The following is a 21,098-nucleotide window of genomic DNA, read 5'->3' as shown; positions in this document are numbered from 1 at the left end:
GTTGATTTTTTTAGCCTGTTATGCATCTCTATTCTTAATGAAATTTAACTATTTTTATCTCTTAAAGGAATTTGGGAGAAAAAATAGATAAATTAAGTCTTTCACTTGAGGGATCATGATTAGAGTATATGAGTAGATGCAGATGAAAATTTGAATAAACATAATAGAGAAAAATCATTAACATTACATCAAGAGTAGCTCTGGTAGGCTAAGCCCCCAACATTCTCATCCTCTAAATTAACTTCTACAATAATATTGGCTTCTTTCATCTTTTCTGTTTTAATTAATTTATTTATTTTTATGTTTGTTTTTCTCTCTTATTTAATTTAAATTAATTTTATGCCAGTTATTTTACTATTATTTTCACAACCTTTTAAACCAATTTATTTATTGCTTGAAAATTATATATTCACCTACCTAAGTACAAACAAAGACCCTATGGATTCGACACTTGGACTTCCATTTTACTTTACTACTTAGGACAATTTGGTACATTTGTCAATCATTTAACAATGACGCAAGAAGCAAGACCTTGTTGATGTAGAGGTAAGATCGTGATGGTCTTGTAAAAAGTAGATGACATAAAATCATCTGAGGTTTGATTTCAACCTAGTTAAAGGTCTTGTCACCCATTTGGTGGGGCTTCCTTATGCTTTGTGGAGCTTCTCCCCTGAAGCTTGTGAGGAGTATGTTTGACTTGTCCCTGGTTGAAGGTCTTGCCAACTAGTCTGGGGTAGGTCGCTTAACCTGTGGAGTTTCTCCTCTGATGGTTATGAGGAGTAAGCATGAGCTGCACATGATTGAAGGTCTTGTCACTCAATCTGGTGATAGGTTATTTTGACCTGCGAAACTTCTCCCTGATGATTACGAGGAGTAAGTATGACTTCCACCCGATTGAAGGTCTTGCCAAATAGTCTGGTGGTAGTTTGTTTTGTTGAACTTTGACCTTTGATGGTGGTGTCATAGTTGCTATGAGTGAGCGAACCAAGGGGGTGTCTTGGGTTTTGTAGGCGTGCGTACCAAGGGTAGACCTTGGGTTTTTTGGTACCAAGGGTGGACCTTGGCTTTTTTATTATTCCTGCACATATAAAAATTAGGAATAGAAAAGATTGTCAAGGGCAGACCTTGCGTACCTTGAGTTTTAGTGGAGATGAAACTTAGTAATAGAAAAGACTCATGATAACTGCGAAATTTGAGTTAAAATGATAGTCAAATTTGGCTAAGAATGATTAGAATTTCTTTACTTTACTGTTGTTTTTAATTAAATAATGAAGAAACTAATATCATTGTAATTTTTTATTAGTAGAAGTCAAAAGAAGAAAATTTCAAGTGTTTTGGAGGAAACTTGAAGAAAAAGCCTTGAATAAAAAATTGAGGAAAGGACAAATTGCTTAGTGCACAAGCTAGGCTCAGCGCACACCCTCGCTTAGCGGGCAAGCTCAGGCTTAGCGTGAAGAAGGCCTATGAAGAAGCCCAAATGCACGCTTAGCACGAAATCCAGTGCTAAGCGCGTGACCGCCTCGCTAAGCCCATACGTGTCGCGCTTAGTGCATGATCACCTGCTAAGCCCAGAAAGGACGCACTTAGCGTGAAGTCAGCGTGAAAAGTAAGCTACCTTAGGCCTATAAATGGAGTAGGAAGCAGAAGGGAAACACACACCAAGTCTCAGAGCTATCTATTAAAGATATCCAAAGCCTAAGCATCTCTAATAAGGGAAACCCTCTTTCTCTAGTCATTCCTCCCTTATTTTCTTTCTTCTATCCATATCAGCCCCTAAAGTGTAAAGCATCTCATGACCATGAGAGGCTAAACCCCCTCTATTGGGAGCCTAGCAGCCAACACCTTTGTAATATAACTTATCTTATTATCTATTGAATGTAATTTTTGTTTCTATTGTCTTTTTTCTGCTCTTCATTTTTATTGTATGGTCTGATCATCCATGCATTTGTTTTAGGTGTTATATATTGGGAAATGATAATTTATAAAAAATTGAGAAAATGCATCTAAACAACCCATTGCTAGGGATAAAGTGACTTTGTTTTGTCTTTGCATACATCTTCATACTTCATGCAATATACTATTCTATCTTTGCAAAGGGATTTGAGAGAAAGAATAGATAAATTAGGCTCTTCATTATGAGGGATCAGGGTTGAGTATCTTAGTAGATGTGGGTAAAAATTGGGATAACATTAAATAGAGAAAAACATTAATATTGCATCAAGGGTAGTTAGACATGTTAGGCTCCAACATATTTAAATTATGAAGTTATCATTTGCATTTAATCTTGTTTATTTTATTGTTCTTGTCCTTTTAATTTCAAATTCTTTCCTGTTTCTCTCCATTGCAATTCTTTATCTCTTGCTTACAAATTGGATATTCGTTAACACAAGTACAAACAAAGTTCATGTGGATTCGACACTCGGACTTCCATTTTAACTTTACTACTTGTGACAAATTGGTACACTTGCCAACGAGTTAACAACTTAGCAAGGGTGAACCTTGGGTTTATCGAGCCTTGGACCAGGGACGTATTTTGCCTTAGGTTTTGAAAAGCTTGTAGAGTTCTGTCAAGGCTTACCAAGGATGGGCCTTGGATTTTGTGAACCTATGAGGATCACCAAGTGTGAAGCTTGGGTTTAACGAGTCTTATATGCAACGTGTGTGTTGTGCTCTTGCATACATGTCACTCATCGTGGGTGGCATGTACTAGAGACGTAGTTAACAACTTAGCAAGGGTGAACCTTGGGTTTATCGAGCCTTGGACCAGGGACGTATTTTGCCTTAGGTTTTGAAAAGCTTGTAGAGTTGTGTCAAGGCTTACCAAGGATGGGCCTTGGATTTTGTGAACCTATGAGGATCACCAAGTGTGAAGCTTGAGTTTAACGAGTCTTATATGCAACGCGTGTGCTGTGCTCTTGCATACATGTCACTCATCGTGAGTGGCATGTACTAGAGACGTAGTGTTGTGAATCAGTAGGATCCACTAAGGGCAAACCTTGGGTTTTGCGAGCCCTTTGGAGGATAGACCAGAGAATTGTTCAACTTGGGTTTTGGGCGCCATGCTCTTGCATACATGTCACTCGTTGTGGGTGACACGTACTGGGGGCTTAGTGGTGTGCTCTTACATACATGTTACTCACTGTGGGTGGCATATACTGGAAACTTAATGGCATATTCTTGCATACATGTCACTCATTGTGAGTGACATGTATTGGAAACTTAGTGGTGTGTTCTTCGTACATGTCACTCGCTGTGGGTGGCATGTATTGGAGACATAGTGGCGTGCTCTTGCATACATGTCACTCGCTGTGGGTAACATGTATTGGAGACTTAATGACGTGCTCTTGCATACATATCACTCGCTGTGGGTGACACATGCTAAAGACTTAATGGTAGAATGAGGGCTCACCAAGGGTGGTCCTTGGGTTTCAAGAGCCTTGGAGCTATGACTATGGATGATCTTGTCTTGACAAAAAAATTATGAAAAGGAAAGGGTGTCGAATTTTTATTCAATGTATTTGATTAAGTATAAATTCCCTTCATTATCCTAAATGTGCTTCGGTAAAACTTCTCAAGCCAAAACCCTGATTTTTCTATTTTTGGGACAAAAGACTTGAGTAGGAAAAAGAGTACAACATTGGGTTTGCATTTAGGCTTACTAAAGTAGAACTTCAGGTGGGTGGCGTTCCATGTTCTTGGAATTACTTTGCCATTTAGTTCTCGTAGTATGCATGCTTTGTTGTCAAGGCTTGTTATGGCCCTGAATGGGTCTTTCCAGTTGGGGCCAAGCTTTCCCGCTTGGGGATCTTTTCTAGCTTTACCTCGGACTCGCCATACAAGGTCACCAGGTTGAAATGATCGTGGTTGAACCTTTGTATTGTATCTCCTCGTTGCTCAGAGTTTAGTGGCTTCTTTCCTGATTCTTGCCATGTCTTGGACTTCATATGTTGTTTCGAGTTCTACCTTTATATTTTCTTCATTTTACTATTGCTGGAACAACAGTCTCCTTGTCGATGGTTCCCCAACTTCAATGAGGATCATGGCGCTTGTGCCGTGTGTGAGTCGGTAAAGAGTCTCGTTGGTTGTTGTTAGGGTAAACAATTGTAGTCCTAGAATATACTGGGGAGCTCTTCTTTCCATAGACCCTTAGACTTGTCAAGTCTAATACACAGGGCCCTGAGGATGACTCTGTTAGCTGCCTTTGCCTGACCATTGGTTTGAGGATGTTCGACAGAGGTGACAAGGTGCTTATGCCTAGCCTTGCCAAGAAGTCTTCGTAAGTCTGGGCTTTGAGTTGAGTGTCATTGTCCGTGACAATGACATATGAGAGGTCGTACTTGCATATAAGGTGTTTCCAGATGAGAGACCCCAGGGTAGGTTTTATCGCGGTCCCACGGTGGGCACCAAATGTACTCACCAAAATTCGGAGCTAGCACACATCAGGGTGGACGTGGCTAAAGTGGGCTTCTGGACTTCGCATGTTAGCTTTGAGAGTGGTCTTTGTAAGAGGACATAAGGGGGAACCTGCAAAATAAAGGAGTCTGACGCTCAAGTAAGTATATGAGTAAGGAGATAAAGCATTTATATGCAAAAATGTAAGCTTGAATGAGCGTTCAAGAGATAATAAGTGCACAAGCGTGTTTGCTCGTGTGCTAGTGTGCGTGGGATGCCTTAAGAGATCGATGAAACTTGATATTTATAGGAGTGGAGTGGAGTTGTAGGTCCTTGTTTGTAGGGATTGTTATGGGCCTTGCAAATAATTACTAGCTTATAGATAATAGCCGGTAGCTTATAGATAATGTTAAAGATAAAAGTTGGTAGATAACTATACCTTATAAAATAATGTGTAGTTTGTAGATAATTGAATACCTGACAAGAGATAAAGAGGTTCAAATATATTCAAATATTAAGAAGTTAGAGATAACTTATCAATTAGGGATCCCGACTGCTAAGGATCAAACGTCCGTGTTCTTATGCCAAGGCTGACATGTAGGGTTAACACGTGTTTCAGAGTGTCATGTGTATTTTGTGAACCTTGTACAATACACAATGAACTTCAAAATTTTAAGAAATAACTTTGTGACCAAGAGCCTTTTTTTGCTCAATAACCATTTAGTCACTCAACAAAAAAATGTAAAAATGTGCTTTTTGCTTGGCAAATTTTATTTGCTATGTAAAAATCAAAGAAATGATTTTGGATGATATCTTATCTTGTCAACTAAAGCTATAATTTTTATAATCATAATCTGTCGTATATGATAAATTTTTTATTTTTATGACAGTTTCCTAAAAAATCATAACAATGATTATTTTTAACTGGTTGACAATATGAGCTTTTTATACTGATGAAAATTAAACTCAAACATATATTTGAGATACTATAGGGTAAACTATGATGTTTTGTCTCTCCAAATTTTCCAAAGTTAAGTTTTAGTTTCTCTATTTATTTTATTTTTCCAATTTTCGTCCCATCTAATTTTGAAATGGCCATATTTAGTTTGAAAAACTATCTAAATCATTTTTCGTCCCTCTATAAAGCGTTATCTAAAACATCTCGAAGGATTAAAAAAGGGCATATTTCAAATTTAGAGGGACAAAAATTGGACAATTTTTTTTCAAAGAGACTAAAATTAATCTTTAAAAATTTTAGAGGAACGAAAATCATATTTTACCGCATACTCTATCTAAATTTTTCTTAATAAAAAACAACTAATTTACAAATAATTTATTATTTAAATCTTAAATAACTGAAAGCATATTTAACATTGAGTAGAAAATATTTCACTAAAATACTTTTAATCCTTTAATATAATCCAAAACATGAATGAAAAAAAAAGTATTTTAACCTAAATATTTATATCTTACACCTTTTTACTAATCTTTTTTTCTATACACATGTAAAAAACATTTCCCTCGAGCTTCAATGATATGATAAAAGTTGTCCTAATTTTATCATAATTATTTTTTCCTCCAATTTATAATAAAACTTCACCTAGAAAATAAAAAGAGTACATATGTGAGTTCAACTCCTCATACGACTCCTACTAAACCAATCACCCCCGCCACGTATGAAGCTGGCTAACACATCGCGTCATGGTCCAATGAAAATATCCTCAGAGATCGTGTAAATATAGTGCTCGAAACAGAGGATCCATGTCACGGATGAGGGTTTAATTATCGATTTTTAAAGCACAAAAAAGCCCCGTCTTCCTCTTCCTCTTTTCCACTCACTCCCATTTTTCCAAGTCCAACCATGGAAGCAACGCGATTCTCCCCTAATCACTTTTATCCACACCGCTTCCAAACGAAACCCAACGCACTCAGAGGTAAGTTCCCTGCTCTTAACGCTAATGAGAAAAAAAAGAAAAGAGAAGCTATTAATACAAAGCATTGTAGCCTCTTATTGAACGTTAATTATGCAGAAAGAAGATACGTAAAATGTATCAACGGAATTGGAGCTAGGGTTTCCCTTTTCACAAATCCTGCATTCAACGCATCGAACCGGTCTTTGTTTCCGAAGCTGAACCGGACTCTCTCCGTTAGCTTCTCCGACCGGCTCCGAGGTGATTATGCACGCGTTGATGAGGAAGTTGTTCCGGCGACACGCGGCGATGGGGGGGAAGCGGTTATTTCGTCGTCGTCTCCGAGTGCTAACAGCTCGGGAACCCTGCAATTGAAACCTTTGATGTTCAGGAACAGGTTTCTGAACTTTGCGCGGTTGGGTTCTGTGATTAACGGCGCCGCGGAATCGTTTTTTAAGAGCGAGATTCGGAGGAGGCTGTTCGTGACGGCCATGTTGATTGTGATTAGTCGCGTCGGTTATTTTATTCCTCTTCCCGGGTTTGACAGAAGGTTGATACCGGAAGACTACTTGAGCTTTGTCGCAGGATCATCCGTTGGTGAGTTGCATTGCATTGCATCATTTGTTGCTGCCAGTTACTCACACGCACTTTGATTTTAACTTTGTAGCTCTTATTACAACATGTGATCACGTTTTGTTTTTGCTCATTGGCAAATAGGAATTGAGTGATACTCGTTTTTTAACTCATAATTGAATGTAGAAACTAAAGAAAAAGAAGAGAGAGGATAAATGTTCGGGTGAATTTGGTAAGAGAAAAAAAAGGCTATGCAAGTGTAAAACAGTTTTGTACTGTCATTCAATCATCACATGATGTAGGATAAGTTTGTTGTCTTTTACAATAATTCAATGATGATTTGTGATTGAATGACAGTGTAAAACTTAAATTTGACATATTTGATCTCAAATTGAGTGTTAGCTCAAGGTAGCTTGTGAGAAGCAAAATTTGGACTGTTGTCTAGTGTTTTTGCTATAGAAAGTAGTGGAAGGATGATAATCTCATTCCAAAATTGATTGTAATTGTACATGAGATACAAATAGAAATCCTAAGAATAGATAGAATATCTACAATTTGAATTTAAGTAAATTCAAATATAAGATACATAGAATTTGATAACTGAGTTAGGTCAACAGTCCAATATTTGCTAGAGCAATTTTTTGCTTGGATATTTTTCTGAGTTTATACATGTGAACAGTCATTCATGTAGCTTCTGGCAGATGAACTTGGTGACTTCACTGCTGAGCTCAAGCTATCTATTTTCCAGCTTGGAATCAGTCCTCAGATAATAGCATCCATTATTATGCAGGTATGCCCCCTTTGTGTACTGATCTTGTTAGACAGATATTTGATGCAAAAGTTTACTTTCTGTTACTTTGAAGACCAAAGGATGTTCAACTTCCTTTAATTATATCTGATTTTTAATTCTTTGATAATTTTGCTAGTGTGTTCATAAAAGTATGCGACATATATCAATATATGAAACCAGTTGTGCTCCTCTTTTAAAGCAAAGTAGATCTTTGGAAGTGTTGCTCTCTGTGCTTTAGATTATGTAAGAAAATAAGTCTTCTGTAAATAAGTATCTTTGAAAGAAGAATGTTTTTTCTCCTTATTTTTACTGTGAACTGTGAAGTACTTGGTTGTAAAGACTAAAGAACACTGGGGTTCTCAACCAGATACCCATTTTTCTTGTGTATGGTTGATTTCTTTTTTGATGTTTCAGCCTTCTATGAACTGAATTTATACAAGATATTCATGTGCAGGTACTCTGTCATGTTGTCCCTTCTTTAGTAAAGCTACGGAAAGAAGGTCTGGATGGGCATGAGAAAATTAAGAGTTATATGTGGGTCTATTTATCCATCTTGAGCAGTGACCTAATTTCTAGCTAAACATTGTTTTTCTATCTCCCTTTATATGAGATTTAAGGAATTTCAACTAATGAACTGTTCACTTGTTCCGCACATTTCAGATGGTGGATGTCATTTGGCTTTGCAATTCTGGAAGCTTTAATAGTTGCTTGCTACTCACTTCCATATTCAATTTATGCTGCCACTTATAGGTAATTTGTATAGAAGAATATTTTACTAGAAATATTTCATTAATCCAACAAATAGTTGAACTACCAATGTTATCTTCACAAGTTGATATCATGTGTAAGGTCAAATAGATGATTTTTCATATATTGTAATTTAAACAGATGTATTTAAAAATAGATATCTTAATAATTGGTGAACATACCAGTGTCATTGGCCTTCATTACGTTATGACATTACCTTTTTTTATAAGCACATTATAAAACTGCCATCCTATTTTTTTTTTGTTTTGTTTTATGCTTGATAATATGGTTTTCATTCTTTTGGATTGTTGCCATAATTTTACTGAGTCATAAATTTGGTGGAAAATCTCGTCATATTATATATTTGTTGTTAAAATGTTTGCTACTTTTGCAGGGTCAAGCATGTAATGGTGACATCTATTTTATTGGTTTGTGGTGCAATGACTATTACATGGATATGTGATACCATATCAGAATCTGGATTTGGTATTTTTCTTGCCACATAACTGTTACTTTATCACTTTTGATTTGAGTTGTGGAAGTTAAAATTTAAAAGATAACCAGAGCATTTGGTGGGAAATGTTATGGATGAATATCAACTTTGTATTTGGAAGAACTTATGCAAATAATAAGTCGATGATCCTCAATTGACTTGTCTTATTTATTAGTTAGGAGTCACCGAGTCATATAATCTTGAACAATAAAAGATGACAATGAATGACCTTTTACCTATTTGCTTTTGTCGTTTTTCCTATGTTACTTTGCAATTTCATTTGCTATTCTTTTTTATTGAATTTGTCATGCTACATAGATAGAACCTTTGTAAGTATTCAATCTACTTTACGACTACAATAGAAGGAAGATTCTTTCACATGGCATCCAATCCCTCTTCTCCGAAAGCCTAGTATTTTGTTTAATACAATTGAATAGGAAGGAGAAAATTGTCTTTCCACATTGATGGCTTACATCCACCTCTTTCACCCATTTCCTACTTTCAAGTTTTTATTTAATTATATTTACAAATTGCATTTTTAAAGCCAGTTTTTATTCAAAATTTGAAATTTAGAGGGAGAATTGTCCCAATTTTAATATTTAAATGAAATTTATTTACTATATAGTATATACCTGTGTCAAGGATCTTGTTAGTTTGGTAAAACTGAAAATTGTAGAAATGTTGGAAAAACACCTAAATCATAATTAATCTGAATTTTAGTTTTAGGTGATCTGGTTGACTTCAATGTTATCTCTTTGCCACACTGCAAAGGGATGGGAGATGTTGATTATTCCCTATACTTAAGTCAGTTATGTGATTTGGAAGACCCATCAGACGTTGTATGTCTGCTTTAATCATTGTTCATTGAATTCATTCTGCTGTGACTAATAATACCTTCTTCAGGTCAAGGTTCGTCTCTAATCATATGTGTGGGAATACTTACGGGATATATGGAGACATTATACAAAATGCTTACTCAGCTTTCAGGTACTTGTCTGGATGCAAATGAAGGCTTTTGTAATTTTACTTCATCTCCCTTCCCTATGTTCCTCACTCAAGCTTAAATTTTGACATATTAAAGTAACATGTATGATATCTAGAAAATTGGGTTTTCATGCTCTACTGAAATTTTGACTGGTAGCATGTTTGGTAACTATTGTTCAAGAGGATTAGGCACTATTTTGTTTGAGAAAATGTTTTTTTATTTTACTCTTAATTAGAAAAAAATTACATTGTTTTCGCATTGTTTGTCACTTTCAAAAGTTTGTACAGGAAACGGTGAGAATAACTTGTTTTCACAGTTTCTTACATAAATTTTTGAAAAAAGAACATGAAATGAAAGCTAGGTGACATTTTTATAATTAAAAGATAAAATAGAACATTTTCTCAAAGTTAACAGTCCTTTTATTTTTTTAAAAGCTTTCTCATGAAGCAGACAAAAAATAAGAAATTACAAACAACAAACAACAACAACGCCTTATCCCACTAGGTGGGGTCGGCTACATGGATCAACTTCTGTCATAATGTTCTATCAAGTACCATACTTCTATCCAAATCATTAAGTTCGAGATCCTTTTTGATAACCTCTCTTATAGTCTTTTTGGGTCTTCCTCTGCCTCGAATTGTTTGTCTTCTCTCCATCTGGTCTACTCTCCTCACTACAGAGTCTACCGGTCTTCTCTCTACATGCCCAAACCACCTAAGTCTATTTTCCACCATCTTCTCTACAATAGGCGCTACTCCAACCCTCTCTCTAATAGCTTCGTTTCTAATTTTATCCTGTCGAGTCTTACCACACATCCACCGCAACATCCTCATCTCCGCTACACCTACTTTATTCTCATGTTGGCTCTTGACCGTCCAACATTCTGTTCCGTACAAAACCGCCGGTCTTACCGCAGTCCGATAAAACTTTTCCTTTAGCTTGATCGGTACCTTTGCATCACATAACACCCCCGATGCTTTTCTCCATTTCATCCATCCTACTTGAATGCGATGATTCACATCCCCTTCAATTTCTCCATCATCCTGTATTACAGACCCAAGATATTTAAACCGTGTGACTTGAGGGATAATATGGTCTCCTATTTTCACCTCTGAGTTAGACACCCTCCTTCTTTTGTTGAACTTACATTCCATATACTCCGATTTGCTTCTGCTTAGGCGAAAGCCATGTGTTTCTAGAGCTCGTCTCCAAGTTTCCAACCTCTCATTCAACTCCTCCCTCGACTCTCCAAGGAGGACTATGTCATCTGCAAAAAGCATGCATCTCGGCGCTATTTCTTGGATTTGTTCCGTGAGGACATCCAGGATTAAGGTAAAAAGGTAGGGGCTAAGGGTTGACCCTTGATGCAAACCAATTGTGATGGGAAAATCGTCTGACTCTCCCCCCTGTGCCCTAACACTAGTCGATACCCTATCATACATATCTTGGATAGCTCGAATATATGCAACCCTAACCCCTTTCTTCTCTAGAGCTTTCCACAAAATCTCTCTAGGCACTCTATCATACGCTTTCTCCAAGTCAATAAAAATCAAGTGCAAGTCTTGTTGGTCCATGCGATATTGCTCCATCACCCGCTGTAATAAATAAATCGCTTCCATGGTCGACCTTCCCGGCATGAAACCAAATTGATTCTCAGTAACTTGAGTCTCCTTTCTTAATCTCCATTCGATCACTCTTTCCCATAATTTCATGGTATGACTCATGAGCTTGATTCCTCTATAATTTGCACAATTTTGTATATCCCCCTTGTTCTTATAGATTGGCACTAACGTGCTTCTCCTCCATTCCTCCGGCATGCGTTTTGACCTCATAATTTCATTAAAGAGTTTGGTGAGCCACTCAAGACCTCTATCTCCAAGAGTTTTCCACACTTCAATAGGTATGTTGTCTGGCCCCACCGCCTTACCGTTACTCATTCTTTTCAACGCTTCCTTTACTTCCTGTTTCTGAATCCGACGATAGTACTTATAGTTCCGGTCCTCTTCTCTTGTGTCTAGACTGCTAGAGTCATATCCATATCCATCATTAAATAAGTTGTGGAAATACGCCTTCCACCTTTCCTTGATATCTTTTTCATGCACTAAGACTTTGTCTTCTTCATCCTTAACACACTTTACTTGATCCAAATCTCTAGTCTTCCTCTCTCTACCCTTAGCAAGCCTATATATAGATCTTTCTCCGTCCCTGGTTCCTAGAGCTTGGTATAGTCCGTCAAAAGCTTGGGCTCTTACCTCACTCACCGCCTTTTTGGTTTCATTTCTAGCTATCTTATACTTATCCCAAGTTTCAGAATTTCTACACCTAGACCACTCCTTGAAACACTCCTTTTTTACTCTAACTTTGCTCTGAACACTTTCATTCCTCCACCATGATTCTTTACCCCTAGGTCCAAAACCTCTAGATTCACCCAACGTCACAAAAAATAAGAAATTATTTCTCTAAAATAAGATGAGCCAAACACACTTAATATTCTTTAGAGATGTATATTCAATTATTCAATTTTTTGTTTTGATCATGTCAAATATATCTGACATACTTATACATGCCCAAAAATAATGGAAAAGGTCCATAAAAGATGAGGAATGGATAATTTCAGAGGATCTGTTGTATTGCCTCCTGATTTGATCCACATATCAATATGCACAAAATAGCAGTTGGAATATGGAATATGCTTAAATCTGCAATTAGTTTTGCTTGTAGGAGCATGTATGCTTAGAAAGTTTGAATAATATATTAATATTACAAGAGTGCATATAATTTTTTTTACTATAAGAGTGTTATACAAATTTAAGGTGAAAATATCTAAAACAATAGTATTATTTTATTTATCTCACGGAATCATTTATAACTTTAGTGATTTGTATTTCTTAATATTGCAGTGAGTGCTGTAAGTTGGTGGCCATATGTGCTTGCTGTATTGGGTATCTTTACCATCGTTACTATGTGGGCAGTTGTAGTAACTGAAGGTTGTAGGAAAGTAAAGCTGCAGTACTATGGTTTTAAACTTGCTTCTGCTGCAAGGTAATGACATTGTCCTTGTTCATACAGTTGAATCTTGTTCTCCTTCTTGAAAATCTAGATGTTTCTAGAGTTTTGATATTCTCTCACTCATGTAAAAACATTGTACTTAACATTTTCTATTATGGTTGTTCTTGAGGAAAGTTGTTTGTACTGCTGGATGAGAAAACAGTATATTTGATTGTGCTACACTCTACCTCTGGCTTGAATATTAACTTATGTTGGACTTAGCTTATATATTTAATAGACTTTATTTCCCTTAATTATTATGGAAGATCCAGATAGTTTCTACTTTCTCTCTCTTTCTTTTGGAAATAAATGATACTACCTCCATTCCTATATATAAGAAACAAATACCCAATTCATGAAGACCAATAAAAAGTAGTTAATTTGGATAACTTTAATTAATAATATCATAAATTTGAATTTTATTCCAAAAATACCCATTGAATCAAATGGTTTAAGTGGTGGTTGCATTTAATTACACTACTCATCTTTTAAGGGATAACTTTTTCTACCAATGAGTATGACTTATCTCATTAGTAGTCTTTACAATAAATAAGGGTATAGAAGGAAATTAGCAATTAATGCATTTAAAGGTGGTCATATGTTTCTTATATATAGGAATGAAGGTAGTGTTTTTGAGTATACCGATGTTGACAATTGATACTTTCATTTCTTACAATTTGAAACAGAGAGCACTCACCTATTACTGAAGTGGAGCCGTATATTCCTTTCAATATTAATCCAGCAGGGATGCAACCTGTTCTTACCACCTCTTACCTCTTGGCATTTCCAAGCATTCTTGCAAGGTTTGTATATACTGCTTTGCAATATTCAATTGGTATTCTTGATTCAACCTCGTCATTTAAGTTTTGGCTGGTAAATTTGTCTATAAATTTCGGATACATATGATCTTAGTGCCTTGGCTTTCTTGCTCTTTTCTCTCTGGCACATGTGCTGTGTACAAAAGTGACATTTTATTTTTTTGTTTACTTCTAAATTGGTATTATTGGCAGTCTGCTGAGGTCACCTTTTTGGGAGCATGCCAAGGAAATGTTGAACCCTGAAACTTCTGTTGGTGCTGAGCCATGGGTTTACTATTCCATATATGCTTTTTTTGTCTTCCTGTTCAATATATTCGATATCGTAAGTTTCTCTTTGCTGTTAGTTTTACTTCTGTCGGTGCTGTTGATACATTTGATATAAAGAGTTTCCAGTCTGTATTTTGAGTTTCATCTTGATATAAGCTGTTAGTTTTACTTTACAATAAATCAATAATATGTGAAAGAATAGTGGATGAATAAATTTAAGGCTGGAGCAACACTTTGTCTGAAGACAGATTCTGTTCTGAAATCAAAACATTACTGAAAAGTTTATTATTAAAATGAGTTTTGACCAAGTTTCTATGCTAAGTCCCAAAATGTCACTATGACACAATGTACGGATGTAATCCATTATTTCAAAATTTAGTTACCAAGACATATTTATTTGACTCCGAATTATGCAAAACTCCAACCAAAGTGTGCAGTGTATAACTGTAAATCTAAACTAAAATATTGTATGGAGCCAAATGGTTCTCTCCTTGGTGTTGTAGACCAAATTTGCTTTCTACTGAGGAGAATATGGAATGGAACAAGAGAAGCAGTGTCAAAGCTGTTTTCTGTGTATATTTGCAATTATCTGATTCTGAACTGCTTATTCTGATTATTTTCAACACAATTGAAATACATTTACTGTAAATTGGTTGAATTGATGCTCATTAAAGTTTTTCCATACTACATTAGAATATCAGAATGACTAGTATATATTTTGTAAATGGTCTTACATGTGGATTATGTACAGGCTAACATGCCAAAGGAAATTGCTGACTATTTAAATAAGATGGGTGCGAGAATACCAAACATAAAGCCTGGGAAGGCTACCATAGAGTACCTCTCCAAGGTTCAGGCATCCACACGATTTTGGGGTATGTTACTGGTGAATGACCTGTAATTTTAGATACATTTTGATGTCTATCAAATCTAATATTTTCCAGTTACTTGATGTTAATTCACTACCTGGTGGAAAATTTGCAGGGGGGCTATTGTTAAGTGTTCTGGCCACTACATCAAGTGTTCTTGACCACTATTTACGGCGTGTCAATGCTGGATTTGCTATTGGTTTTACATCAGTTCTAATTATTGTAAGTGCAAGACGGATTCTTGTAATTATACTTTGCATGCAACTCATTGGTAACACCACATTATCAGGCAAGAAATTCATGCCAGCTGCACTTACCTGGCCTGAATTGCTTTTTATGTAATTCCAATTTTGGGAGCACATAGCTGGCATGTCACTAGTACTGGTAGTATAGTACTAATTTATACTTTCTATTTTGGTCACCCAAAAAAGAAATGAATCATTTACCTTGGGTATAAGGGGATTTAGTCGAACACTTTTCCTTCTATAAAAAATAATGGAATTGGTTCAAGTGTCGTACTTGTATACAGTACTGAAATTTGAAAGACTTTCCTTAAACATAATACATAAACCATCAAATGCTTTGTTCAACTTCTTAGTCTGTTGTATAGATTCACTTAGTTCTTGGTTTTGTTGATCCAGGTCGGTTCCATTATTGAACTCAGAAGATCGTATCAAGCATATAATGTGATGCCAAGCTTGAGCAATGCTTTGAGACGATATGGTGTATGACTACTGGGAAAAGTTATGCTGTCACTACCCTGTGCCAATTTAATTTGAACCTCTGGGATACCTTTGGTCAACGACTCAATGTTTGTATGTGGTGAGTAGTATAATTTTTCTGTCTGCTGATTTTCCAATTCTGGTACTGATAATTGATCAGGACTGCCTATTGTTGAAATTTTTTTCAGGAAGCATGGTTTTTCGGGGACATAGATTTACAGTCTAGTTTGTGGGTCTAAGAATGTTGAGGATAGCTAGTGTTGTGTTGCTAGTAAGGAGGTGGTAAACGCTGCCTGTCGATACATGATAGTAGCTGATTCAGAAACCTCATCTTCTGGTTTCTACCTCGAAGATATTTGTTTTATGGATTTAGGAAAATATTTATTTAGGTTATAGTTGTAGCTGCAGCAGAAATTTGTACAGGAAATTCTCGTGTTACAGACGTGCTCTGTAATATAAAAACGAGGTTTTCGGATATAGGAGGTTAAATGCCTTGATAGGGAGTCGTTTTCCCAAAAAAAGTGGCCTAAATGGTAGGCACTGATACACTAACAATGTTGTAACAAGAAGAGATTCACCCTAAGCATTTTAGATTACATTTCTATACTACTTTTTTGCTTCTGGCACCCTTCAACAGTTTGTTTTATTCTTTTCCCCCCGTTAAATACGGCTTAACTTCTGGAATTGGCATTTTCTGACTTCTGGAGCTTTGGAAGCAAAAAAAAGAATTCTAGGACTTGGGAGTTTCAAAAAGTATATTCCTGATTTGAATGATTTTACGATTCTGAAACTCCCTAGTTGTAGAATTGATTTTTTTTTTCTTCTTCCCGAATTTGGACCTTCAAAACTACAAGGCTAAATAACCATTTTGTCTTATTTTATAAATAGTTTATTGTCTATCCCGTTGGTATAAAATAGTTTTATACTGTCTTTTAATAATAAATTATTATTTGAATTTTTTACGATAATTATTTTAAAAGTTAATAAATTTATTTTAAATGATGAGTTGTGATTGAATATATATAATCATTTTTTCTCTTTTATAAAATAGGGTATTTTTAATTTTAATTCTTTAAATTTTTTTAGTCCAGTATATAATGACATTGATAATTGATTAACTTATTATTATGTTAACTAACAGATATGACGATTTTATTTTGGAACTTATAACATCCCTTCAATCATACAAGATTTTTCATGTAAATATGTAAATGATTAAGGATACTTATTATTTGTGCCTTACAATGCAATGGAGTAACTTGTTTTTCCTTTCCTTCCCTCCTCTCCTCTTAATTAAAATTCCTTTCTTACTTTAAACTAGACAATATATTGAATAACACAATGATTTTGTGAAAGTTACTTGTAGATAAAAGTAGTTGTTGCATTTTAACACATGCAATTTCTTTTTATCCAAGATGAGAGTTGATGACATGCTTCGTTGGGTGGAAAAACAAAGTGAAAAGAAAACACAAATATTTTTAATTTTTTTTCCAATTTAGTTAAAGAGAAAGTAAAAGTAAAAGAAAGAAAAAATGACTTTGAAAATAAAAAAATTCATTTTTTCCCGTATTTTCAACATATGTTTGTTATTTAACTTTGGTCCACAGAGTGGGTTTTATTTTCATATTGGGCAGCATGAGCCCACTGATTGGCGGGTCTTTTGATTTTGATTTTCGACATTTGAATCGAGCAAGAACATAGCCATAGATTTGAATTTGAGAACGGAAACTATGGCGAAGGCGAGCTCAGAGCCGAAGATTGATTACGCAGAAATCTACACAGCATCCGATACCTTTGACGGCTCCGCCGTCTTTCACACTATCTACGACGTCGTAGGGTTCGTCCTCTACATGCACCAGCAAATCCCCTCGTATGTCCTTTTCCTTCTCTTCGAAACGCCCATCCAATTTTCCTTTATTTTAAAAAAATCTCAATAACAGTTCCAAGCACGTGGAATTTGATTCTTCAATTTCAATTTTTTGCCGCTGATGACACTTAATTTGTGCAGCACGGTGCAGGATATGAGCGTCGAATTTGACGCAATGCATTCGGAATACAAGCAACTGGTAGTTTATAAATTCTTAGTGTAAATTTTGAATTTCTTATTGTGTCTTTGATTTGCATGAACCCTAAATTTATCATTAACCTCAGGAGATGGAGTTGGGAACTGAGGTGAAGCCATCGTTTCGGAGGAAGCACGTTAGCAAAATGAGGGATATCAAGGTGGGAATCAAGAGATTAGATAAGTTGATGAATTCACTCTTGAATGTGCAAACCGCGTTTAAAATTATGATCAGCGAGATTCCAACCATAGACGGTGTCGTTTTGGCGCTCGGAGCTAGCCCACTTCGACCAAAGCATATTTATGTCTTGAATTTTTCCCATGAAAGTGGTGTTTCCAAGGTTGATGATGATTTTGCAAGGAGTAAAGCGGCTGACACTCTTTCGAGAAAGGTTCCTTACTGATAGTAGTATTTTTATGTTCCGGATTAAGATGATGTGTGCTTTGTGAGAGAGGAAGGAATGTTGGATGTTATGTTTCCTGTTTTCTTTAACAGGCCATTCGGACATTGATATCAAAGGATGCTGGCTCTGTGACCTATCCTGGTACTTATTCACTTTTTTTCTTCTTTCTAGTTGATAAACATTAAGGTCCTGTTTGCTTGGTAAGCACCTATGAGAGAAGAATATAAGAAGGTAAAATGAACTGAGTTTCTTCCATAAGTTAAATCAACTTATGCACTTCAGCTTTTAAAGAAGTTAGAGGAGAGAGCTTCTATAAGTTGATTTTAGCCTATGGGAGAACTGGAGAAGTTCAATTTCTTTTTCCTTCTTATTTCTTTTTCTTCTCTTATAAATGCTTATGAAGTAGTTTATTTAAACAGAGTTCAATATGAAGATTAAATACTCAGATTGGTCCTCTAAAGATACATGATTGATGAGTTTTAAAGATAGTCCTTCAAAGTTTTGTTCTTTTGTAGTGTGAAATAAGCATCAATTTGGGACCAAATTGTTGTTCAAAGACAATTTGAGTTGCTAAATTGGTATTCATTTAAAATTGGGGGATCAGATTGATGTCTGAAATCTTTGTTTGATCAACTTGATGTGCCATGTATTTTTGAAGGACCAATTTGAGTATATACTCTTAATTTGAATGAATTTTCTTTATGTTATTTCCTACTTTTTTTATATGTTTTGTTCTATAATAATGCCACTGTTATACTTTACCCGCTTTTGTCTAGGTCCTATCAAATTGTTTGTGTTAATAAAGGCCCCTTCTTCTTTCAATCAGCCTATGCATTTTCTGCCTAAACGTGACTTTAGGTATAACAGAAAGGTAAAATAGGCTACACGAGGACATGTTGAATTTATGATTGTCTTTTATAATGTTAGAAGTATGTGATGGTTTCTGTTTGCATAGGGAACCATGTGCTGTATTTGTTAGTGGAGCCTTTGTGATGTTCATAATTCTTTATTTGGTAAAGAAGATAGCAAGTGCTATTTATATTTGTTACTTCCTAGATTCAAATGTGACACATTCTGTTTCATCAGATACTGTGATTATTATTTTGTACAAAAATATTGTTAAGGGGATAAAAGCTTGTGAAACTTGTGTCTATTTGCTGATTCAATTTCAACTGAAGACCAGATTGTCTCACTTCTAATACCTTTTAAGTATTTATATGGTTGTTGTTGTTGTACCTATTCTATTGATTTCCTAAAAACTAGTTAATAAGCAGCCCTACTTACTTCCTGGATATATTGCTTCTTTGAAAGCTGCCAAACTCGCTGTAGGACTTGTATTTAATATAATTCATAAATGCGATATGTCAATGATTTTAGTTTTGCTTAAATTTGTTATACATGTTGTTTAATAGTAGCAGCCTAATAGGATTTCATGCACCATATATTTCTATGAAAATGATTTTCTTTGTTTTTTTTTTTTTGGGGGGGGGGGGGTTGTTGTATGAATAGCTGGCAACTGAACTGCATTTCTACCATAGGTTGTGCCTCTCGGGCTACTGTTCAAGTGCCGAAACCAGGATCAGGAAGTGACTGCTACTACTGAAGATTTGATCTGGTATCTTTCACAAATTATGAATATGCATCTTATATAACAATAATGTTTTTGTTTATATGAATTTCCTTGATGCTGCTTACCAAATTTCCTGTTTTTTTTTTCTAGTCTTGACTTAGGTTTGTTGGTAGGAAGGGAAAAATTCCGGCAAACATGTTCCTTCTAAACATTCTTCATTTGCTACATTATAGTTTTAGTAGTGAATTCTTTCATTGTCAGGTTTTTTACATTTATGTCTAGGCTGATCATTACTGTTTGCCAGAGGACAATAAATTTGCCATGCTGTTTGACTTTTGTTACCTCCCTGAATAGCATTCCATTTTACATCTAATTATATAGTTTTCCTCACAATGCGGTCTTTTTCCGTCCACTTTATGACCCTTATATTATTTGTTGTTGCTTACTTTTGAATGATTTACATCCTTCTCTTTCTTACAGGTTTCAATGTCGACATGTGATAAAAGGCCTTGCAATGAACCCGATGCCAGAAGAATGAAATCCTCTGTTTCAAATTAAGATATAAGAAAAACAAGTTGTAAATATGACTCATGGTTGAAGCTAATGTTTCCTTGTTGTAGTTTCATTAGATGTGAGCTTGTTAAGCTTGGATGTCATTATTATAAAACAGTTTGGATCAAGACTATGTTATAATACAAATGTTTGCCTGGTAAGAAATATTACGCATTTGAGGATTGTTGTTATATTAAAAAAAGAAAACACAGTAAGGAAAAACAGTAATTGCAACTTTTCACATATTTTGAACCCCAGGAATATGGAAGTTGTGATCAAATTCTATATAGGTTTACTATGATGTAGCTCTAGCGTTATTTTTAGCACAGGTAGCCAGGGGTGCTTCCATTGGTAACTGGTAAGGGGTGATTTTTTAGCATACGTAACTGGAAATGGGTTGGAAAGCACAGTCTGCACCACCCACAAGGGTAATCAATTTTGAAGGTAAATTTTTTAATTATTTTGGATTAGGACATCTGCACTTATGTGAAGATGTAGTTGAATTTAGTGTGACACTTATTTAGAATTTGAGACTCACAATATGCTATATAATCACCAGTTAATGGTGTGACATTTCAGTTCTGGTGGTGCTACAACATGTGGCATAAGTTGAAAACATTGTTACGGAGGGGACAAGGATGAGAAGTTTGTAGAAGTGAGATCAAATCTATTATTTTCTCCTTTCCTTTTTCTTTTGATCTTCCTAATGGGTTTGAAATTCTCACCAAAAGTTCCTATCTGAAGTGCATTTTTTCAAGTGTATCTTTAAATATTATGTTAGGAATTCGACTTATTTTTAAGTGTATTTTTTGCTTACAAATTAACTTTATGGATGTTGCATTAGGTCTATTGTTTATGAATATATTTTTGTTAGCATGTTAGTTTATTATGAAACA

General features: G+C 35.4%; 2 protein-coding genes across 4 annotated transcripts; both read left to right on the top strand.

Moving 5' to 3' along the window:
* Positions 1-6,081: 6,081 nt before the first annotated feature.
* Positions 6,082-16,253, top strand: LOC114406852 (preprotein translocase subunit SCY2, chloroplastic). Its single transcript, XM_028369681.1, has 14 exons — positions 6,082-6,326; positions 6,423-6,899; positions 7,577-7,665; positions 8,120-8,199; positions 8,326-8,415; positions 8,807-8,898; positions 9,809-9,892; positions 12,791-12,932; positions 13,625-13,741; positions 13,949-14,078; positions 14,775-14,898; positions 15,008-15,114; positions 15,534-15,714; positions 15,803-16,253. Exons 1-13 carry the CDS (start codon positions 6,254-6,256, stop codon positions 15,621-15,623), a joined length of 1,695 nt encoding a protein of 564 aa, XP_028225482.1. The 5' UTR covers positions 6,082-6,253; the 3' UTR covers positions 15,624-15,714; positions 15,803-16,253.
* A 974-nt stretch (positions 16,254-17,227) lies between these two features.
* LOC114406851 lies at positions 17,228-20,369 on the top strand. Of its 3 annotated transcripts, none has more exons than XM_028369678.1 (7): positions 17,228-17,484; positions 17,623-17,680; positions 17,766-18,068; positions 18,173-18,221; positions 18,857-18,951; positions 19,619-19,695; positions 20,131-20,369. In XM_028369678.1, exons 1-7 carry the CDS (start codon positions 17,345-17,347, stop codon positions 20,186-20,188), a joined length of 780 nt encoding a protein of 259 aa, XP_028225479.1. In that variant the 5' UTR covers positions 17,228-17,344; the 3' UTR covers positions 20,189-20,369. The 3 variants fall into 3 exon arrangements, with proteins under 3 accessions (XP_028225479.1, XP_028225480.1, XP_028225481.1); XM_028369679.1 differs by having other exon boundaries at positions 19,590-19,695; XM_028369680.1 differs by lacking the exon at positions 18,857-18,951.
* Positions 20,370-21,098: the final 729 nt, after the last annotated feature.

The sequence above is a fragment of the Glycine soja genome, chromosome 3 (genome assembly GCF_004193775.1).
Source record: "Glycine soja cultivar W05 chromosome 3, ASM419377v2, whole genome shotgun sequence".
NCBI lineage: Eukaryota > Viridiplantae > Streptophyta > Magnoliopsida > Fabales > Fabaceae > Glycine > Glycine soja.
The sequence above is the reverse complement of the archived record's forward strand: the minus strand, read 5'-3'. Positions and strand labels throughout refer to the sequence as shown.

What these genes read in the sequence shown, in the direction of transcription:
- LOC114406852 (XM_028369681.1), top strand. Translation starts at nt 6,254, where the DNA reads ATGGAAGCAACGCGATTCTCCCCTAATCACTTTTATCCACACCGCTTC. An exon ending in TGTCGCAGGATCATCCGTTG is followed by an intron (nt 6,900 to 7,576) that starts GTGAGTTGCATT and finishes AGCTTCTGGCAG; the next exon opens with ATGAACTTGGTGACTTCACT. An exon ending in AATGCTTACTCAGCTTTCAG is followed by an intron (nt 9,893 to 12,790) that starts GTACTTGTCTGG and finishes TTAATATTGCAG; the next exon opens with TGAGTGCTGTAAGTTGGTGG.
- LOC114406851 (XM_028369678.1), top strand. Translation starts at nt 17,345, where the DNA reads ATGGCGAAGGCGAGCTCAGAGCCGAAGATTGATTACGCAGAAATCTAC. An exon ending in ATTCGGAATACAAGCAACTG is followed by an intron (nt 17,681 to 17,765) that starts GTAGTTTATAAA and finishes CATTAACCTCAG; the next exon opens with GAGATGGAGTTGGGAACTGA. An exon ending in CTGACACTCTTTCGAGAAAG is followed by an intron (nt 18,069 to 18,172) that starts GTTCCTTACTGA and finishes TTTCTTTAACAG; the next exon opens with GCCATTCGGACATTGATATC.